Source organism: Diadema antillarum, unplaced genomic scaffold, assembly GCF_040938485.1.
Source record: "Diadema antillarum isolate AM-2024a unplaced genomic scaffold, OU_Dant_1.0 seq00000656_RagTag, whole genome shotgun sequence".
NCBI classification, from domain to species: domain Eukaryota; kingdom Metazoa; phylum Echinodermata; class Echinoidea; order Diadematoida; family Diadematidae; genus Diadema; species Diadema antillarum.
Window position 1 is genome coordinate 179,435 of NW_027271568.1, and position 23,053 is coordinate 202,487.

Consider the following 23,053-nt stretch of genomic DNA (forward strand, 5'->3'; position numbering starts at 1 on the left):
TCTTTTTTTCTCAAGGCGTGGATGGCATCATCTTCAGTCAAAATTACACCATCAACTGTGGAGGGAACTTTTTCTTGGGAGACATGGGTAAGTTTATAGCACAATGCGTGAATCGTTTAGGCCTACGTAAAGGTCGGCCAATGTTCTTGCACCGATTCTTAATTGCAAAGAGAAATATAAAGGCAAAGCTGGTATATGTTTCCATGTGTTGTACGTCTGGACACAAGCGGTATACAAGTTTATTATACAATAGAATGAAAAAATAGATGAATTTAGACGGATGAATAGGTAGATAAACAGATGTATAGGTAGATATGTGGGTACACATAGATGGATAGATGAATAAATAAATGGATAAATGAATAAGTATACTAGACAGGTATGGGTAGACAGATTGACAGATAGATAAAGGAGAGGTAGACGGATAGATGAATATAGATTGATAGATAAACAGTTTGGGTGTGTGTGAGTGTGTGAGTGTGTGTGTGTGTGTGTGAGTGTGTGCGTGTGTGTGTGTGTGTGTGTGTGTGAGTGTGTGAGTGAGTGTGTGTGTGTGTGTGTGTTATTTCTCCTCGCCATATCAGTGATGTACCGCTTTTGAAAGGCCAGCTTGATTGGGCTGCACTCTTTAGTCTTTGCCTTAAGAAATCACCAGTAGATATTAAACTGGCACCGTTGTACATTATGTAGTGTTTAGTAATGGCTATTATATTTAGTGTGAGTCACAGTGCCTTACCTTACAAAAATACACCGAATGACGTACTGATTTGACAATACCAAAGCACCATTCCTTTCGCCGATCAACGAAAAAAGATAGCGTAGTATAGCCAATGGTTGTTCTACGGAAAATACTTGTCTGCATTGATTCATAAAGAACTCATTATCAACACATTGCCAAATTGTTCAGAGAGGATACAAGATTCTACGGCTGTTTGTTAATAAACAGTGATTGTTTCCTTAGTAGCTACATAAAACATATCATAATTCAATTAGAAATAAATGCAAGCAAGAAGAAGAAGGCAAAGTGTGGGTTAAATGTGAATAGGCTTACTCTTGCAACTTTTGGTTTGTGCTTCAACTGACAGAAATGCAACTGGAAGTTCCGGACGACATCGACATCCCAATCTGCGTTTGGGCGATAACGAACAACGTAACAGGGTCTCGGATTGATGTCGTGATCAATGACCTCGACCTCGAGATGGAGTAAGATTCTGTTATTTTTTTTGTATCCATGTCATTAACCTTTCCTGTTTATGTAGTTTGCTTCCTCTTTACTCATGGTCCATAAATAATCAAATACATGTATGTTGAAATGCGATTTCTTCTTTAAGTCGCTGACTCTGACTCATTTCTTTTTTTTTTTTTTTTTTTTTTTTTTTTTGGTGGGTGCAAATTGGCCGCTGCTTGGTCGGCCCGTTTTTAGTGATACCTCTTCACGGCCATGCTCTTGTATTAGATTTAAATCAAATACTGTGAACCTCGACTGAAGTCGAATTCAATTGATCCGTGAGAAAACCGTTAAATCACACAATGGAATGAAAACATTCATCCTGGGTACAGATATCTTCTTCGATTTAGCCTGTTTCTCAATCGGGTTGGGTCGACATGGGCGAGGTTGACTGTTTATCCAATTTGAAAACCACAGAAAATCATAACAAAACTTAGGTCCTGCTGGTGGGAATATGTCATTTGAACATCCTCAATTTATAGACAAATAAGTTCATATTTCTGTAAGAAATGGCTGGTTGTTTCAATCCCCTTTTCTTTTTGCCCCATGCGAAATAACGTAATTGGTAAATTTTGTTCGGTTTGGTTTATTCCAATCCATAAAGAATAAACTTGTGAACAATCAGATACAAATATGCTAACATAAAAAGTATTAGTTGTTGCACATGATAGAATCATGTGCAACAACAAATATTAGCTACGGATAATGCAGGAACATGAGGGATCAGAACGGGCCACAAACCTCCACTCTTGCCGCGGGCGGCCGCTCGGCTTCCCTGGGTCAGCAACTCGTGCACACTTGACGCGAAGTCTGTCATCTTCGTGTGTGTTTTTTTCCGTAAAATGATACAGTTACACAAATTTGTAGCTCCGATCAAAGGTAAAGTAATATAGTTCTAGTACGCCTGCAGAATTGTCGAATTTCGCTCTTGAATGTGCACGTATGCCTAAGAGATGTGGAATAACGCTGTAATAATAAGATATTCGTTGAGTAATGATGAAAATGCGAAATATTAATCAGAACTGTTTGCCGGACCCGCAATCTCTGAACAGGGCCAGGCTAACTCGGACTCTGGGACAACTCGGCCTCGCTTTGACGGCGGGGCCGAGTTGTCCCTGTGGACTGACTGATTAAATCAATGAATCATTGAAACAATATATCATAGGAAATGGTGCAAGACGGGTTCTCAAACATTTATCAGACCTATGTTTTCACTTTAAGTCGAAGCCTTGCCCGTTAATGAAAGAATCGTTCGAAAATGAACGTAGACTTACATGAAGAAAAAAAAAAATAGATCACGTAAACCTGACACAATTTAGTTGCTGTTTTCCCCGTAAACCAGTGTGGACTTCTTTGAGGTTTTCCACGATGCGTCACCCGGGGACGGATGGGGGAACTACCGGCGGAGATTGACGGGACAGGCGAGCAATGAACACGTGTACATTGAGGAAGGGGACGGTGTCTGGATGGTTTTGTATACCGGAAATACGTCATACCCTAGAAGATTTGACGTCACTGTTCGACAGGTGCAGGGTGAGTAATACTCACATTCTGATGATGCAAAGATGCTTTTGTCTTCTCATTTGTTTTTGTTGTGTGGAAGTATAACGGAGGATGAAGGAAACCAAACCTTTAATATGATGTGAATTGAGTGAAAGCATGAATGATTATCATTAGTAGAACACATCACTGGAAATTTCAGGAAAATTTGACAGTCTATTGGAATAAGTTATAAACTCTTTAAAGTGCCTGTGACGTCATCACTTAATAAGGATATTACTATACCTCATAATGGCATTTTTGGACAACAAAATAAAAGATACAAACAAAATCAAAATCAATACCACTTTTCTAGCAAAATTAAAGAACACTTGATCCACTTCTTTCATAAAGAAAGTGAAACGATATTACCGATGATATTTGACTACATAATGTATAGAGAACAATGGTATTATTATGTAGGCCTACGTTTAACGAAAAAAAAATTGTAGGGTTCTCTCAATATTTCCCTTATAGTCCATAATGACGTCATGAAATGTGGCAGTTCATAATTTTTTAATTCGTTGAATATTTTCCTCAAACTTTCACTGCTGTTTTCAACTAATAGTGTTGAGTTCGAGCGAACATCGTCTAAAAATCGTCGTAAGTTTCTTCCTAAGTTTCTTCTTAAGTCAGAAACTTAGGAAGTGCCTAGGAAAGACAAAATTGGTATTCTGAAATTTCTTCCTAGGCACTTCTTAATGCAAATTAAGCCATCCTTGTCCCCACCCACGTCCTTTCATAAGCCAATACGAAATGACGTATCATAAGGAACTAATCAATGTCTGCCAATGACAATCGAATATTACTATGACGTAGGGTCAAATACACGAGTGCGCAGCATGTCCCCTTTCTCACGCTCATTTCGCGCATCAAAGTACATGTGCGCGCAATGACTGACAAGCGCGCCTATCACGATGCTTGCAGTTTGTTATTCTTAACAACGTACTTAGGACAGGGGTGGAGCTTTCCTAAATATTTTCCTAAAATTCTTTCCTAAGTGCGTTCTAGAATACCAACTTCTTCCTAAGTCAGAAATTTGCATATTCCCGCCCCCTTCCTAAGTTTCTTCCTAATTCCACTTAGGAAGAAACTCAGGAAGATTTTCAGAATACCACTTAGGAAAAAATCCAGACTTAGGAAGAAATTTCTTCCTAGGAAGGATTTCAGAATACCACCCTGGGGTGGTATTCTGAAAATCTTCCTAAGTTTCTTCCTAAGTTTCTTCCTAAGTCAGAAACTTAGGAAGTGCCTAGGAAAGACAAAATTGGTATTCTGAAATTTCTTCCTAGGCACTTCTTAATGCAAATTAGGCCATCCTTATTCCCGCCCACGTCCTTTGCTAAGCCAATACGAAATGCCGTATCATAAGGAACTAACCGATGTCTGCCAATGACAATGGCATATTACTATGACGTAGGGTCAAATATACGAGTGCGCGGCATGTCCCCTTTCTCACGCTCATTTCGCGCATCAAAGTACATGTGCGCGCAATGACTGACAAGCGCGCCTATCACGATGCTTGCAGTTTGTTATTCTTAACAACGTACTTAGGACAGGGGTGGAGCTTTCCTAAATATTTTCCTAAAATTCTTTCCTAAGTGCATTCTAGAATACCAACTTCTTCCTAAGTCAGAAATTTGCATATTCCCTCCCCCTTCCTAAGTTTCTTCCTAAGTCTACTTAGGAAGAAACTTAGGAAGATTTTCAGAATACCACTTAGGAAAAAATCCTGACTTAGGAAGAAATTTCTTCCTAGGAAGGATTTCAGAATACCACCCCTGGTTTCCCAAAATATCCCATCAAACACACTTTATTGATGTGCGGACACCAATGCTAGAACCCCCCCCCCCCCCCCAAGGAAAAAAAAAAAGAATTTTAAGAACAGATGCGTATAAATTTTGATAATTTGTATTCATTTTTTGTCATTGTTCACTTTAAAAAAAAGATTTCAGCTGCAACGGGGAGCTTGATTTGAATGGCGCCTCCAGCGGTGAGATTCAGCTAGGCAACTTTACGGATCTCTCCACGGTCTACTGCCAGTGGCTTGTCAAGACGCCATTCCTAACGAACGTCAACGTGCGCGTAGCTTCGCTCGTGTCAGGTCAGTCCATTACCCGGAAGTAGTAACCTAAACATTATGAAAAATGCAGTTTTCCCTGTCCCTCTAACGGTTAAATTCATAAAAGAAATGATTTTGTCCTTTCCAGGCATGATGACGTTGAAATTCAACAATACCATACAAAACAAAACAAACAAAAATAGCATGTCTTTAACCCGATGAAGACTTTTCCCACACTATGATTATGTGGAGACTTCTCAATTGACGTTGCCTTCATATCATGCGAACCTATAAAAATCAATTTTTGTTCCTCCATAGATTCGTCATGCACACAAACAAGCTTGCGCAATTTGAATTTGTACTTGTTGTTGGTTTGATTTTTAAGGAGCAGGCAGTTCAGCTGGATTGATATTTACGCCTGTTGTTGTTGTTATTGTTGTTGTTGTTGTTGTTGTTGTCATTTTAATTTTTAAGGCGCTTGTCATTCAGTTTTGAATTGAGAGATAAAGGCGTAGCAAGGCGTAGCCTTCATTCAAGTAATGCGGTTCACTTATTTCCAGAATTGAATCGAACTTGTTGGACTATTCTCTGAAGCTAAACTTCAAACACTTTGTATTTCAGGATACAACAAGTCACTGAATTACAGTCAGCCAGATATTCTCATCTATTATGGGATGTTATTTTGAGGAAGACAGCATAAACTACAGTATTGTGTATTCTGCGAAAAGAACAGTTCAATTTTAGTGATATAAATTCTTTAAATTCTCAACCTATATCAAAAGCAAATATTGCATTCGTATGATTACCTGTATATAGTATCCTTGAGAGTTTGGAGATGGTTTTAATTTATAAAGTTTTAACGGTCCCGCAGAACGCATGTGATATACGACAAGCTGAAAATCGGGTCGGGATCGGATCCGACAGCAATCGGGTCGATTTGGATGATTCTGCGACAAGAACAGTTCAATTTCAGTGCCATAGATTGTTTAAACTCTCGAACTATAATAAAAGCAATTTCATTCTTATGATTACCTGTAGTATAATAGTATCCTAGAGAGTTTTAAGTTTAAACGGCCCCGCAGAACGCATGTACGACAAGCTGGAAATCAGGTCGGGATCGGATCCAAAAGCAATCGGGTCTTCTTCTTCTTCTTCTGATTAAGTCTGCCTCCTTCAATAGACTGAAGATTCTTGCAGACTGGTGCTATTTACTTTATTATACAATTTATTTACAGATATTTACAAGCACATAGAAAATATGACGAAAATAACTAGCCACTGTGATCAACCGTTAGACGGTTTCGAAATGATCCCACAGATGGCGCTGAAACAATTTCTGACGACAGGGAATTCCAGTTCCCTGTCGATATGGATCATTAAATTTCAGTGACATAGATTATTTATACTCTCAACCTATATTGAAAGCATATTCATTTGTATGAATACCTGTATTATCATAGTATCCTTGAGAGTTTGGAGTTCGTTTTAACATGCTAAGTTTGAACGGTCCCGCAGAACGCATGTACGACAAGCTAGAAATCGGATCGGGATCGGATCCGACAGCAATCGGGTCGAGACAGAAGCTGATTACAGGCGATATGGATGATGAGACCTTCTCGACTTACGGAGGCGATCTCTGGATCACCTTCACCGCAGCCGACGCCATGCCCGGCGACAACATCGAGATCAACCTCGCCTTCGACGACGGTTAGAAATGTCTTCTCTTTTTTCTTTACTCGCATGCTACAAAATAATAATTCCGACATCATTTTTGACATAAAAATTATACATTTGTGTTTCTAATGCTCATTATGAGAAAAGAACACATTGATGGTTCCTTTACTGCTTAGTCTTCAGAAACAAAACAATGTTACAAGAAAATACCAAGAATACGCACTAAATTAAGATGGTTTAGATATTTCAAACGACAGAAAAGCTATGTCAAATCATATTTCTTAGAGAATTTTTCTGAGAAGCAAAATCAAGACAATCATGTCATAATAAAACCTGTTTTTTTTTGTTTTGTTTTGTTTTGGTTTGGTTTGTTTTTGTTTTGTTTGTTTGTTTGTTTTTATTTTTATTTTTTTTTTTGGGGGGGGGGGGCTTCACCAGTGGAATGTGTCATGACGTGGAGTAAATGCAGTATCAACCTTTCATACTAAGCCCTCATATTCAGGTCATTTTACACTTGTATATACCTTTCTCCCACGATGTAAAATATAGTTTGATTGAGTTGTGTTTAAGCAATAAAATATTTACTTTGACAGCTGCCTGCGGCATCGAGACACTTCTAGACCTGTCGGGGACTATAATGTCCCCGATGCTTGAGGGCGGACTCTACCCAAATGACGCCGATTGCCAGTGGATCGTGCAGGTCCGAGGTGGTTTCCAAGTTCGTCTCCACTTCGTCGAGTTCGATCTCGAGTACGGTCACGATCGCCTTCTGATTGGTGGCACCACACCACACGAAGACGACGTTGACTCCACCTACCTGGTAAGATCCTAGATCTATTCTCTCCCTGCGCAGGGCGGCGTGTAAGATACGTATTATTCAATAATCTGAACTTTTAATTAATGTAGAAAACATTTGAATATGTGCGCCGTCAAGTAGCAATCTCATGGTTAAACGAATAAACAGAGAGCATTTTCACTTTACTGTAGGATTTTAGAGTCCAAGTACTGTCCTGTGCAGTAGGTAACAGCTGTAACCATGCTGCAAAGGGCTTAAGGCAAAAGGGTGCTGGAATGGCTTTGTAATGATAACCGGTTACAGCTGTAATTAATGTTCTCCCAACCACTGTTGAAATGTAGGTTCTCACCGGATCGGAGATCCCTTATGACGTCATTAGCCGCTTCAACGGACTCAACCTGCGGTTCGTGAGCGACGGCTCAGGGCGGAGGACGGGCTTCAGTCTCACTTACGAGGAATTTTGTAAGTTGGCCTATAAAACATCTTAAAGGGACTGTACACTACTGGTTGAGGTGGGGATTTAGGTTTATAACATTCCTCTTAAGTGAGATAATGAAAGAGCATGTAATTTTAAGAAGGATTCAACGTTTATTTGATGAAAATTGGTTTTCAAATACCTGAGATATCCAAAAAAGTGATGATAATAAAAGGCGACAGGCCGCGCCTTTTATTAGGATCTCTTTGTTTCACCTTGTCTTTTGATATATCAGCCATTTCAAAACCGATTTTCATCAAATAAACTTTTGATACCCCTTAGAATTGCATGCTCTTTGACATCTCATAGAGTGATTTCTGAATATCTCGCAAAATGTTAAACGCTAAATCCTCACCTCACCCAGAACTGTACAGTACCTTTAAAACTTCCATTATCCGGGATACTCTATAATCCAGAGGTCCCCAAGCGGTGAAGAAAAAAAGAAAACAAAAGCCCAGTGATTTGAAAAATTATATCTCTTAAAAAAATTATGCGGTATTATGATTTTCATTTTCTGCAAAATGTTTCAATTTTTCGCACGCATTTGTGCCTTCCTCTTCCTTAATTGGGCAGTTTGTAAATGCATTGGATGTACTTTGATTTCGTTTTTGATTTGATTTTAGATTTGTGTGTGTGTGTGTGTGTGTGTGTGTGTGTGTGTGTGTTTTTGGGGGGGGGAGGGGATGATACAATGAATGGCTGCAATCGAGACGATTGGAACTATATAAGAAGAATATTGATCGAGGGAATGCATGATTACGGATAAATATAAGAATAAAGAAATGAATGAATGAATATACAATCACAATGAGTTACTCATGCCTTCTGCATGACATAGTTTAAGTGCTTCAAGGTACTATACGTCACAAGAGGTAAACAAGTGCAATAAGTAGAATGGGAGGCAAAATTTAAAGGGGCATTCCAGACGATTTTCATAATTTCACATCGTGTAGTACATAAATCGACAGCTCCATGTATAGATTTGTGGAATTTATTGTGGTCTTTGAGCAGAGAAACCAATACTCTGTTAAATCTTTGAAAATTACACTGAACAGTCTTGATGGCACAGGAACCTCACATATTTCAGAAATGTAGTGTTACAATGCCGCTTGATTAACAAGTTCACATGTGTAGAATGTATGCATACCTTCTTCTTTTGTTCTGTTTTCTCTGTTTTGAGTCCCAACCTATGCATTCTTATGGTGAGGCTGCCATGTCATCATCCGTGTTCACTGCAATTTGTTATATATTTTAAAAACATTCTTATTCCTCATCCCAGTCACTATAAATCATTCTGAAACCCTGTACCCAGTGTAAGTAATTTATCGTTGTTCAAATGTAAAAATCCGAAAATCATCCGGAGGTCTCCTTTAACACAATGTCAGTGTAAACGGATGCAAAAGACCAATTTCGTGAATACATAAAGGAATATGAATTGTTAAATGACGAAAGAATCTATTTAATAGTCGGATCTAATGAATAACAAATGAAAAAAAAAAACAACAACAACGAAGCAAAACAAAATAGAGAAGTTTCTGTTCTCGTGCTAACATAGTTACCTGTCCCGAGGGATACGAGTACAATCCCGCGAACGAGACCTGCTACAAGTTCGTCACCACGCCTACGCCCTGGTTCAATGCTCGCTACGACTGCGACGACGTCGCCGACGGAGATCTGGTCGTGATCAACGACCAGGCCGAGAACGATTACGTCATGAATAAGATGCGATCTCTGCAGAACAACAGTATCTGGATTGGTGAGAAACTCATTGTAATGACATAACTAACATGTGGCATTAAGCTAGTCGTCGCTTTTAGAAACCGGTTTAACCATAAAAATGACTTTGTGGAAGAATCGTTTTGCTTGTGAATATCTTTTTTTTAAAATTTGTTCCCAATTTCTTCTTCTTTTCTTCTTTTTTTTCCTATAGTCGACAGTGCACATTGATACAAATGACCTTTCCTTTTTTTCACAGTTGGTTAAACATTTCACTTGTTTTCAAAGCAGCATAATAATAGTGCATGCATAAACTTGCTCGATGCTACAATTTCGGTTATTTATGTTCATACACAGAATGAACTCGCGTATAGATCAGGTGACCAGACTTTAGGCTGTCAATAGACAATACGTCGTTCATCCATTTCATTGTTTTGTATGTAATTCATTGACAACCCTTTTCTATTCTATTGCTAAATACCAGGCTTGATTATCAAGTCATTCGCTAGTAAGACCTAGTACTATTTATATGAATTTTACGAATTATTATTACATCACGGATGCAGAACTATAACGATGCTTGATTACAAATGAACTTTTCCAACGTATGTGCAAAGTGGAAGAGGAAAATGGCTGATTATCTATATACTCTTTCTTAAACAACTATTATGCAAGGCTTCTACGATGCTGCCATCTACGGTCAGTGGGCGTGGGTCGATTGTGCCGAATCGTCGGATTTCGGCAATTCCCGCTGGGAGCTGGGTACTGCGCCGAGCAACACATCCAGTAACGGCCGAAATTATGCGTACATGTCTACAGAGACTGGTCTCTATGGAAACGATGTGTGGACGACGGAGCGGCCTTATGTGTGCGAAATCACGAGGAAGAGTGAGTTAAAAACGATGATTTTAGATGAAACGGACCCGTTTTCTTTGCCGTACGGCACTCTGATGTCACGAAATATAACTATAATTTTAAATTAGCAGTGTAAACGTTATCGTGCACAATATCCCTTTGTCATCACGATAAATGTTTCTCATGCTTTTTCTTGTCAGTCAAGGTTAACATCTTATATCAATGCTGACTTGATGTTAAGGTTGGATGACTTAAAAAAATAGCCATGATATAGTGTGCAATAATATTATTTGATAACGGACATTATCAAAATAAAGTTAACATCAATCTTGATTTGACTATTTCCCAGACGATGAGATGTTGACTGTGATTTTGAATGATGTCGTGACGTTAGCAAAGAGTAAAATATGTAAACAGCCGAAATTTGTTAACTTTTTCCTGAAATCTTTTCTCTAATATTTTCTTTTTTTTCTATTGACGTCATAATGGGTCTACTTATCTCTCTTTGTGTCGTCATCCTCAAAGACTACGTCGACTCTGACTGCTACCCGTCTAACTTCCGAGTCACGTTGGTTGATTCCCGCGAGGTTGTTCTGTCTTTCGACCTTTCCCCGTACCTCTGTGACGTAGCTGGTTACAATGTAAGTTTCTCTTTAAGCATAGATAGATAGATAGATAAAGAGAGAGAGAGAGAGAGAGAGAGAGAGAGAGGGAGAAAAAGAGAGAGAGAGAGAGAGAGAGAGAGGGAGGGAGAGAGAGTAGCGACCTCCACTCCTCAAAATCAAAATAATTCCCAGGAAAAAAAAAAAAACAGAAACCTATTTCTACGTCAGCTGTTCACTTGTATATCCTTTATACAACAAAGTGCGTTTCCAAAATTACTGTAAAATAAATACGAAACAACGTAGCTGCAATGTTTCTACAAAAAAAAAGAAACCCATCTGGAGGGCAAAGACATTATCATTCTTACAAAATAATAAAAACAAATAAGTGCACTCCAATAGTTACTATGGTTACGCAGTGCCCTTGTCACCGATATAGAGATATGTGAACAGGCAATAAACAAAACACCCCCTCAAATTTTGCTCAGTCGCCTCTTGTTATAACGAAGTCCCATGGGCCGGCAGCTTTCTTTCGTTAAGTCGAAATTTCGTTCAAACCGAAAAAACAACAAAACGGTAATAACCATAAAAAAGCGGCTAATGTACTATAATTTCAATTTTCTGTAACCGGAAATTTCGTTATAACCGTGTTTTGCTGTATTAATGCACTGAATGTCTCCATCGCTCGTCAAAGTATGGGCTGTCATTTTTTGTTCCTTTAGTTATCTGCGTTCAGATGATATTACTTCGTGAAAGTGATAGTGATAGTGCTGTGGTTTCCTCTACTTGTACTGATCCATAATACTATGCAAATAAACATTTCTTTTTTTTGCCCGTCTCTCATATTTCACTTCTGTTCTTTATTCGTTCTAATTTGGATATTTGTCAGTATTTGCCTGTCAGTTGGTCTGTGAGCCTCTCGGCCGCTTTTCGGTTCATCTTCCCTCCCCCTTTTCTTTCTTTTTGCTCCTCTTTACACCATTAGTTCTGTGCCTTCCATTAGAAAAGAAAATTAACAAGAAAAAGAAGAGAAAAAGAAAAAAGAGGAAGATGAAAAAGAAGTTGAACTTATACAGTATTTTCTAAAATAATTATGATTATTTATGATAATGAGAATATAGTGATGTTAGAAATTGTCAATGTATAGTATGTGTTTGTTTCGCTGTGAATGTTAATATTGTGCGATGAATACGTTTGATATCCTCTATAAATCGTGTACATATTCTATAGTAATCATGCTTATCAATTTTCTGTAAAATGTCTGCGGTTCAGCCTGTGGGCTACAGTTGATATCAAAGAGATCGTATAGTTTTGTTTGAGACCTAATTTCAGGTTTTTAATTTTTTTAAATTGGTGAGATAATGAGAAACCACTTATGAAATATGAAAGAGCATGTAATTTCATAAAAAATTCAACGTTTATTATTTGATGAAAATTGGTTTTGAAATGGCTGAGATATCCAAAACGGAGTGATTCTAATTAAGTGTGGGACCCACATTTTATTACGATCGCTTTGTTTTACTTTGTTTTTGGATGTTTCAGTCCTTCCCAAACCCGATTTTCATCAAATAAACTTTGGAATCCTCTTAAAATGGTATGCTTTGTACTATTTCATAAGTGTTTTCTTGGCATCTCGCAAAAAGTTAAAAACCCACTTCTCATCTCCCCCGATACTGTACCATCCCTTTAATCAAGAAAATACCCTTTCGATTCAATTAAATTCTCTTCTCTTCTTCTAATGATCTCGTTTCTCATCACACAAAACGACGCAGATGCGATACAACATTTCCGGTTCTTACGTCGAGATGTACATAGAGGGCGCCCTTACCGATTCCGTGGTGGTGCCAAACCTGGATCCGTTCACCACGTATCTATTTGAGATCATTCCCTGCACCATCTCCTTCGGTTGCTATGGTTACTCCACGGCTCTCTCTGTCCTAGCTACAAGTATGAACTGTTAACCCGAAATGAATACTGAAAAACGAAGAATAATCAAATTCGTCAATGTAGACATGTTTCGCACAATTATAGCGTATTGCACGTATTATTATTCTGAATCAAAATAATGGAAGGCACAGAACTAATGTTTTCCTTGTTTGATATCATTAAGATAGAACCTCTGAGGCAAATTAAGCATGCCAGCTGACAAATTATTTGGCAAAGGGGTAAAATTCGTTGAAGAAAATAAACAACCGCTTGTACTTAACACAAACAATCTTCTAAATGGTACCTTACTGCCTATGTCCCAGTTTGTTAGTTTTTCCATTATCATTCCAAAGTCTGTTATTTTGTTTCTATCAATGAATGTAATTTTTTTTTACAGTTCTAAATCATGTCTGAAAATGACAAGTCTTTACCTCTTAAAGAAATGAAAGAACGTTAGTAGTAATCATAATTTGAAGCAAGACAAAAAAATCTCACTTTCACCCTTATTCTAAAGACCAAAAAGTTGTCTTTACTGTCTTGTAACTTTAAAGTAATTCATCAATCATGTCAATATGAAGATCAAACGGATTGCTCACTCTTTTCGTGTTTCATTTTGTTTATCTTATATCAGTTTCGTTTAAAGTGTAAGATTAAAAGCTGACAACGCTCTAATATCCAAGACATGTAGTTGTGAGTGAAATGCAGTATTTCGTTTTGTATAACTCGGTTGCTAGAGTTTTTATACCAGCCGCGGTCAATGATAAACCAGCATATCGATTAAAGATATAATTTCGATCTATCGATAAAGTTCGATTCATCTATAATAATGCATAACTTTACTTATCAATCTCCAGCAACCTGTCCAGCGAATTACGAAGAAGGACCCACCGGTCACTGCTATCGATTCCGGCTTCTGGACTACGGCTCTTGGTGGTCGACAGGGAGGCGGACTTGCGACAACGAAGCCGATTCCGACCTCGTCATCATCAACGACCAGGTGGAAATCGACTACCTTCGGCAGAGAACGACAGAGCTTAACTCGAACATGACCTGGTGGATAGGTAGGTACAGGAACGCAATGATAGCACGAATTTAAGCATGAAGAGGGGTTTGATAAAGAAGACGAAAATGATATCGACCATGTCCATCTTTTGTAGGTCCTTATTTCAAAGTTACAGATCTACAAAAATGTTAGTTTATAAAACAAATAGCACACGTGCACTGGACTACTTGCTGCACAGAATACTTGCCCATGGATAGACTTGAGATGTAAAGTACAGTGTCTATCTATCATCTTGCAAAGTTCAGATTCAGATTCAGATTCAAATCAAAATCTATTGTCATGCACAAAATAAAATATAATGGCATAAAATTTACATTCTGGCAGTTTCGGTTACAACCAATAACAATGTCTACATAGCTTTTACAAACGAAATGACTTACATCTTAGTAATTAAAACCTCTCTTTTTCTTGCGTTGTAAGAAATCACACTTACTTTGTTCCGTAAATTCCTTTCTCGCTCCACTGTTTGACCAGGTTATTCGGATCAGTCCGTAGAGGGCGATTGGCGCTGGGTGGACTGCAGTTCTGCTACAGAGTGGCAGGAGGAGCTCTGGGGACCCGGTTACCCGGGCAACGGACGAGAGGATTGCGGCGCGCTGGAGCCAAACGGTGAAGTCGCCTCGCTCGTCTGCGATTTGGCGCTCAGTTACATCTGTGAAATCTCTCCTAAAAGTAATATCAGAATAATCGGCTTTACCATTTGTTTTGTGATGAAACATGATCGTAAATTCTTAGGCTACTTCGAAACGATCAGATTTTTTTAATTGTTAATATTATGCACGATGTGGTAGGCCTAATTATTGTCCATCTATGTTACATTTATGTCTTATAACTTCAATTGTAGCATAAACGTTAGCATTGTTTCACTTTAGCACAAAATGATATAATAACATTTGAATGATATGAAAAAAATATGATGTAATAGCCTGTCCTAGCACAGGGTATATCTATAACGTTATTTAGTACATGTTACACAAGATTAGGTTTTGATTACAACAACTTATACATTTATGAATGTCAAGATTTTCGACTTATAATGTAATATAATAGAAAATATAATTGCGTTAACGTTAGTATATCATTCGAATTTCAAAGATACTTCAACAGCAGTAGTCGTTCTCGTAAGCAAGATTGATGCGAGAGCGTTGCCCGACATATCAATACCTCATAAAACTGCCAGCAAAATTCCTCGGATTGAGGGAAAGGGAAACAGATTTCCTGAAGAGCTTTACGACTATTTTTTTTTCACTAAACAGGCAAAGAAGAATTAGCAGTTTCACATTTTATGACACTATAACGCAAAGGAAGAATGGGCAGAGAGAGCTAGATCTTAAGGTGGGGACAAAAACAGTGAAAAAAAAAGTTTGGAGAAAATGATGAAAACAGCTGGCCATTACCAGGCATATACAATGTATATAAAGCTCCAGCACCGTGATCTTGACAATTGTAATTAATGGGTGCATAATAATACAACAAGTAAGACAATTATTGATTTTTGACCGTTTTCTGTCTGGATGTCCACACACACTAACCTGCAGGTTTTGACCTGACGGAAGCAAATCCAAGTGGACTGGCCGCCACCAGCACATCAACCGGTCTTGAGGTCACGTGGGTTGTGTCAAGCGTCAGCTGTGACGTAGTCGGGTACAGGGTCACGTATGGATTGGCTCAGGATGGAGCAGACACCAGCTTCGGTAAGTGGTAGGGCGCCACGAACGTTTGAATGGAAAAGGGAATGAATGAATGAATGAATGAATGAATGAATGAATGAACGAAAGAACGAAAGAACGAATAAATGAATTGATAAAAAAATAACTTAATGGATTAATCAATACATCCATCAGGTAATCAATCAATCAATCATCGAGTGAATAATTGAATTACATGAGTTAATGAATGAATAAATAAATGAATGAATCGTATGACTGAATATTCATCAATTAAGCAACAAAGGTGTGAATTGATATTGTCTGTTATAATTGACATTAAAATGCTTCCACATTGGCAATTCACTGAATGTGATACAATTATTGTTTAAATGAAAGTCGTTTGAGACAAGATAAGAAAAAGATTCAGAACAATGACCTTACGCATAAAGTGATTTGCTACCACAACACCAATCAGTGCTAATTCCACGATGCAACTGAGCATGACAAACTTTCTCTCTTTTTCCAAGTTACGAAGATGCTTTGAAGATTGCAGTGGGTTTAAAATTGTTTTGAAAAGTAAATCTAAAGCTGTAGATTTTAGAGATTTGATAATTCTAAAGCTATAAGCTTGGTATCATTTAACAAAGATAACAATCACGAGTGTATATTTACGTGGCGTATACATCACGCTGTACTCTTAACGTATAGGGCCTACTTCAAAGGTCAAAACCACAGAATACGATCACAGTGAAATGGTACGCTAAGGAAATCAAAATACTGTTTGGATAGAATATCAATAAAAGGAGAATATTGAAACTCAAATAAACATGGACCAGCAGTGTAACTTGTTCTATTCATTTCTATAACATCGTAAGTTCATCGCACTTTTGAGTGTGTTACTCACTTTTTCAATCTGGATTATGTCTCATTACTATACAGTGGTTGTGTATGGGGGAGACACGAACAGCGCCACCATCGACGATGTAGTCAGTGGTAGTACCTATTCCGTGACAGTGAACGCAATTCTCTCGCAGGACTACGAGCTGTCGCCTATCGATCCTGTCTTGGTAACATTCGGTATGTCAAAATAATTGACACCTTTCTTCCCCCTTCCCCCCCCCCCCCCTCCCTCTATCTCTCTATTTGATGTAATTGGGTGAAAATAGGAAAAATTGTCGTATTCCTTTCTCTTTCTCGCCATCTTTTATGCGATTATTCAAGCCTGAAAGACCTCCGTCTTTCCTCCCATTACTCCTCCCTTTCTCTCTCTTTCTTGAATATCATAAGACAAATTAAGACAAACACTTAACAAATATGTTTTTCTTCTATGGATCTCTCTCTTTTCTTTTTGGAGTAACTATAGGCTAGAAGTAACATAATTTGTTTCTTTCTGTCTGTTTCTCTCTCTCTTTTTCCTCTATCCTTGATATTTTTGCAAGTGTAGCCGGTCTCCGTATTTCCCACTTGTAACCAGCCTAAATTAGTCATAAATTGTCAAGAAATAAAGGAGAACAACTTAAAAAGTCAATTCAATAATATCAAATTGATATTTGTATTCTCCTCAGTAAAATCCTGAAAATCAGAGAATAATGGTTTTTATTTTTGTTCTTTATGCTAATTATATTTTGTTTTTAATTTCAGTGAAACGAAGGCTGCAAAGATGACGTCCCTTTATTTAAATGACTATGTAGAATTCTTCAGTGAATAATTAATTAATAACGAGCGAGACTGGGGGAGGATATAAAGATTGATTCCACACAAAAAAAAAAAATAAAGAAAGACACATCAAGAAAATCAAAGGCAGGAGAAGAAGATGATAATGAAGAAAAACTACAGATAGAGTTTACGGAAGCAGCGAAATAGTGTGACGATCTTTATGCATTTCACATTATGGATTATGAAACACTTTTTTTTTTCACTTTATAGGAGAGGAAAGCCCGATTATGCTCGTTTGTTCGGCGGCCACCATGTCGGTGAGCATTCCTCTGAGCCGCCTAGGAGGGGCCATGGCCGGTTCGGACCTCGAACTCCTCAACGACCCTCGCTGCCAAGGTGTTCTGTCACAGGAAGATCAGGCCATTGTTATTACTACCAACCTTACTGGATGCAACAACGAGATCAAGGTTCGTTCGTTTGTTTGTTAATTCGTTCGTTTGTTTGTTCGTTCGTTTGTTCGTTAGTTCGTTAGTTCGTTAGTTAGTTCGTTCGTTCGTCATACTTTCGGAAGAGATCGTGAAAACTCAAGCAAATTTTGATGTGAATTCTATTACGCATTTTTAAAGCATTGATGCACATGAATTGCTCATACAAGCTAAAACAAAAACTACAACAACAACAACAACAACAACAACAACAACAACAACAACAACAACAACCAACAACACTCTCTAATTGACATTTTAGAGTCTTAGAATGAAAGCATACAGTCGTTAGTCTGAAAGACTGGCATTATACCCTATTTACGGTGAATCAACGACAGTCCTGTTTCACGTCCACCTGTAGACTCCCGAAAATGTAATACATAATATGCATTGATATGTTAATGTATAGAGGTGGACCCGGAAGAATGGTACTACTAAAGGGTCATTTTCTTTTAATACTGGAACAACTGATGCCGTCAAATTGTTAAACATTAAAGTGTGAATTCCAAGCGTGGAGACGTAAAGAGATATAAGAATGGCGGACTTTACACTTGTGGTAAGGACAAATTTCTTAAACTGATCAGCATCAGACCCACCGTGTATAATGGCTTGTGTGGCAAAATCAAGTGGAAAAAAGTCTCCGGGAAGAGAAAAAAAAAAGATAATACTGGTTTCCATGTATAACTGCTAAGTTTATTACAATGAATCTCTTATTCTTTTTCCTAAGATGAGCTGTTGACTAAGAACCTACGTCAACACAATTGCTTCGAGTGACAGTTTTTTTCCCCCCACCGAGGTGACTTTGATAGACGTGTAGTGTTATGTAACGTCATATTATTTTCACCGGAATTGTGAGAGTTTTCGTTTGTTCGCTTTTTTTTTTTACTTCTCAAATCAAATCGAATCAAATAAAAATAAATTACACGGGTGTGACAATTTTAAACAAACATAACCAAATGACAATAAAGGAGCAATACAAAGGCGCACTTTATACTACATGCATAACAAAAATTTTCGTAAACCATTATAGTTGCATAGGTGTACCATACAGAAAAGACAGTACATAATATTAATTATGACTCAATAAGGAAGCGAGAGACCTTCAAGCGTAAGCGTGGCTTGACTTGGCTGATGGCCTCATTGGGAGGCTTTGCTTCTGTATGGTTTTGCATCTGTGTGAATATTTATTGCAATTCTGTTGGTTTTCTGTCATTTTACAGGAAGTTACCGGTCAAGAGCTATACAGCAACACTGTTGTAGAGCGCGAATATGGCGTCGTTACGCGCGTGTCCGACGTTTTCGTCCCCTTCACTTGCGCGTACAACCGTTCGGCGCGCGTAGGCATGCGCTCGTACGAGCTGCAGAACTATAAGGTGAACTCTAGCCAGGAGGCAACGGGCAAGTACGCCTTCGCACTCGACATCTACCGCGACGGTGAGTTCGCTGATAAGTACAGCGAGGAGGAATATCCGGTGGACATGGAACTGAACGAGGAGCTGTATTTCGGGGCGTCCGTACCATCGCAAGGAGGCACGCTGGATCTGGCGATCACTCGATGTGTGGCCACGCCTTCGGACTCGTACAACGATGACCAGTATGTCATCATCGACAACGGGTGAGTCTGTCTTTGTCAACCCTAAAAGGTCTGTTTGAGATACTCAAACCTTTGTTCCACTTGAGCCTGTAGCCTCCAAGGCATATGTAATAATCAACGTCGTGTGCCCGGGAGAACGTCGCGACCGCTGGCGAGACCCTATTCTTTAAAGTCTAACAACCGCCTCGCGCGCATTTCCGTTTTTCTCACGGGCACACAACAAAGGTGGCAATATCGTTAATATGCTAATTTGATAGGGACCACATGGCCATTAAATAATTATGTTTATAAAATGGGTTCAAGAATGTAGCCAATAGGAAGCACTGAAATGAGTCACGTGTGCTTTGGTTATTTTAGTCCCATTGCACTGCGTGTTAAATCCTATTGCCGATCGTCTGTGCGCGCGGCGGCTCCTTTGAATTGCATGCATACGCGCTGTCAATCCTGTAAACAACTTCTAGTTCGGGCTGCCGGCCGGCCGGCCTTTCTTGTGCATAACATGTGTGGCGTACGTATACTCTTATACGTACAATACTTATATTATGTGCTGGATTTCCGAGTGCGACATGCGTAAATGTTTGGGACGAACATCTTCGGACATCTTGACCCGCAAAGGTACGTGAAAAATGCTTTTAGTTTTCGACCCATTTTATAAAACAAATGATGCACAGGATTATTTCGTGGCGTTAGTGGAGATGCAGCTCACTCTCGGGTATTTACAATGTAGTGCAACACTAACGCACTCTATCCTGTGCATCATTTGTATACTAACAGTAAGAAAATTGAAGTTGGTAGAAATGCCCATGGTGCAAAACACGATTGTTAACACTTAGAGGACTATCAATAAGTTACCTTGACTGGTCTAATGTGGTCTATATGGAGAATCTAAATGAGTGTGATTTTAGATTCTACGGGGCAATACGTGATGTTCTTATTCTTCTTCACATAATTATGTTATTTTTAATCCGCTTTTCTCCCTTTTTTTCCCACTCACACTCTCACTTTCTTTTGTAACCTTCTCATTTACACCCTATTGCTTTCTGTTGAATGATATTTCCCGTTAACTCTTATCCTTTCCGGCTGTTAATATCCTCTCATCTTTTCCACCTCTCTGTTACTGATATTCCCTCTCTTGGTTTTTGTCTATCCTACTTTCCCACATTTTCGGGTTCTCTTTCTCCACCTTATACACTATGTGTTTTACAATTTGTCTCGTTGCCTCATTACATTGATGAATCCCCGGTTGTGATTGGTTGAATTTTAGGGAGGAGCAAGCTCCTCGGACCACCATGTGATAGCATAGGGTTGAATCCTTCGGGACAATAATTATCAATAGTGCCCCAACAAGAAGTCCATGTTGTTTATATCATTATCTCTTTTCACTACGACTATCCTTTCCTAACATTCTTATAGTTGCGCTACGGAGCAATCTACCCTCATCAACCCGGACAACTTGGACTTTGTCGGTGTCACTATGACAACGTTCCGTTTCGTGGGACTCGGAAGCAGGGTGCGTGTCATGATTGTGATCCGTGCAGTGAATAAACCATTACAGTCATGTGGACTCCCGTAACAACGAAGTCCTTTTCTGTCGTTATACATGTATCGAAATTCCATTATAACCGAACAAATAAGCAATAAGAATACATAGACCGGATACTATTGCGGTCTGAATGTTTACCTCGTTTTATCTGGAATTTCGTTATAGCCGTGTTCGTGATAACGGGAGTGCACTGTATTGTAATACATGTATTATTTTCACAATCTTGTCTTGCTTTGTTGAATGAAAAGTAATGCCAAATTGTAAACTATGACGAAAACATATCAATAGTACAAAAAAAAAATGATTATTGCTTACTGATTAGCTAGGATATCAGTTGTGAATTTACAGATACTCATAGATTATGAAGAGTACAGACGTAGATTTGGGAGGACATATAGGGACACCTATTCAAGCGATAATGGGTTCGAGTCACAGGCCTGGTGCAAATCAAATATTCTTCAATAGTCTTAGAGTTAATTTGATTTTCTTTCAGTTCAGATAAGCGTGTTTTTTTTTTTGTTCCTTTTTCCCAATAGACTACAGAGACATGAGAAAGACCCTAACAACCTATTCATTGCCAAATCCTCGAATCAAATCAGATTAAATCAAATGAAATGAATGATTTGATATGGGCCATATCATGTCTGGCTGCTTCTATCCAGTGTTATTAAAGTGTCATCTACTCTCTAAAAAAAAAAATCGAGTGAGAATATTCACTCTTAAAGGAGTGAATAAAAAAAAGAGTGCATTTAGAGTGAAATTGGAGTGAATTTTGGGTGAAAATGTTCATTTTCACTCATTTTGGAGTGACCTCAGGGATCACTCCAAAATCTTCGAGTGATCCCTGAGGTCACTCTAAAACGAGTGAAAATGAACATTTGCACCCAAAATTCACTCCAATTTCACTCTAAATGCACTCTTTTTTGAATTCACTCCTTTAAGAGCGAATATTTTCACTCGATTTTTTTAGAGAGTAATAATGAGCCAGACGCCATCAAGTTTGTGTGTTTGTGTGCACATATGCGATATGTTCGGCCTAACATTAAAGAGGATGTCATGTAGTCTTTGTGTAAGGATTTTTCTTTTTCTTTTTCTTCTGCATTCCTCAGGTGTACATTCACTGCGACCTGTTGGTGTGCGAGGCGACATCGGGGCGACCGACGGAATGCAGCAACATAACGTGTCAGGCCGGACCGTCCGGAAGCCAAAGGCGCATCGTTCGGCGTGACGTCAGCGCAGCCTCCACATTAGCGCGCAAGCGAATGACGCGGGGGCCAATCAGATTCAGGCGCAGCGCTGCCATTGATGACGTACTCGATCTGCAAGGTACTTCATACCAACTTATAGTATGATACATCAACTGTTTTTTTTTAATCTCCTTTCTCGTATCAATGATATCCATTCACGTTCTTAAGTAATATTTTCTTTCCTCTTATAGTTGCACTTTTTTTATTGATTTCAAATTACTTATTGATACTTGTCTTCGTTTCTCCATCGATATCATAAAGGCACACAGGACATGGTTTACCTCCTCTGACCCTTTCACATAGAATGATAGCATCAAAAGCTGTGGTGATTAAAATCTATCCCGACAATCTAGTGACAGATTTAAACAGATAACCTGGCCTAAGTCGAACCCTAATGGATCAGAGACACCTATTCCGCTGACATGAATTTCTACTAACAAAAAAACTTTTATGATATTCACATCCACGTTAGGAAGAATACTAGTATTTCTTCGACTTTACCAATTTATTGTATGACAAGTAGGAGGTTGACTTTAATTCATAGGCGAGGGTGAATTAATTTGCAACTCACATTAGTCAAATTTTCACAAAATTATTTCTTGTATTTCCCTTTCCTTACTAAACTCAGTGTTTTTTAATGCCTACGTTACTTTTATTCTCATGAGAAAACATTAAATCGTTATCAGAACGAAAACAGCGAACTAGGTATTTTGAATTAATGCGTATTTTATTATCAATTTTATATTCCTTTAAACATCCAGACGTCAATACACCAGCATTAAATTTCAATCCATGGATGCTGGCCGCCGTTACCATGGTTATCGTCCTCACCGTCCTGATTGGCGGAGTTATCTTTGGAGTTAAGAAGGTGACGTCAGCGATCACAGCTCAGAGGAAGTTAATGAAGGACGATGAAGCCGCCGTCCCTCTCATGGAAGGGTAA

The 23,053-nt window shown here is 38.6% G+C and overlaps 1 protein-coding gene across 1 annotated transcript in view; it reads left to right on the forward strand.

Moving 5' to 3' along the window:
• The window catches only part of LOC139736575 (uncharacterized), a 40,719-nt gene extending 17,666 nt beyond the window's left edge, over window positions 1-23,053 (forward strand). Inside the window, exons 5-24 of the mRNA XM_071647322.1 lie at window positions 16-87; window positions 1,086-1,203; window positions 2,571-2,761; window positions 4,716-4,871; window positions 6,345-6,536; window positions 7,097-7,323; window positions 7,641-7,761; window positions 9,330-9,530; window positions 10,166-10,378; window positions 10,871-10,986; window positions 12,720-12,894; window positions 13,728-13,934; window positions 14,411-14,608; window positions 15,475-15,630; window positions 16,525-16,666; window positions 17,522-17,708; window positions 18,947-19,341; window positions 20,734-20,830; window positions 21,973-22,189; window positions 22,872-23,053. Of these exons, the coding sequence (XP_071503423.1) occupies window positions 16-87; window positions 1,086-1,203; window positions 2,571-2,761; window positions 4,716-4,871; window positions 6,345-6,536; window positions 7,097-7,323; window positions 7,641-7,761; window positions 9,330-9,530; window positions 10,166-10,378; window positions 10,871-10,986; window positions 12,720-12,894; window positions 13,728-13,934; window positions 14,411-14,608; window positions 15,475-15,630; window positions 16,525-16,666; window positions 17,522-17,708; window positions 18,947-19,341; window positions 20,734-20,830; window positions 21,973-22,189; window positions 22,872-23,053 (3,563 nt within the window). The remainder of the gene's footprint in view (window positions 1-15; window positions 88-1,085; window positions 1,204-2,570; window positions 2,762-4,715; window positions 4,872-6,344; window positions 6,537-7,096; window positions 7,324-7,640; window positions 7,762-9,329; window positions 9,531-10,165; window positions 10,379-10,870; window positions 10,987-12,719; window positions 12,895-13,727; window positions 13,935-14,410; window positions 14,609-15,474; window positions 15,631-16,524; window positions 16,667-17,521; window positions 17,709-18,946; window positions 19,342-20,733; window positions 20,831-21,972; window positions 22,190-22,871) is intronic.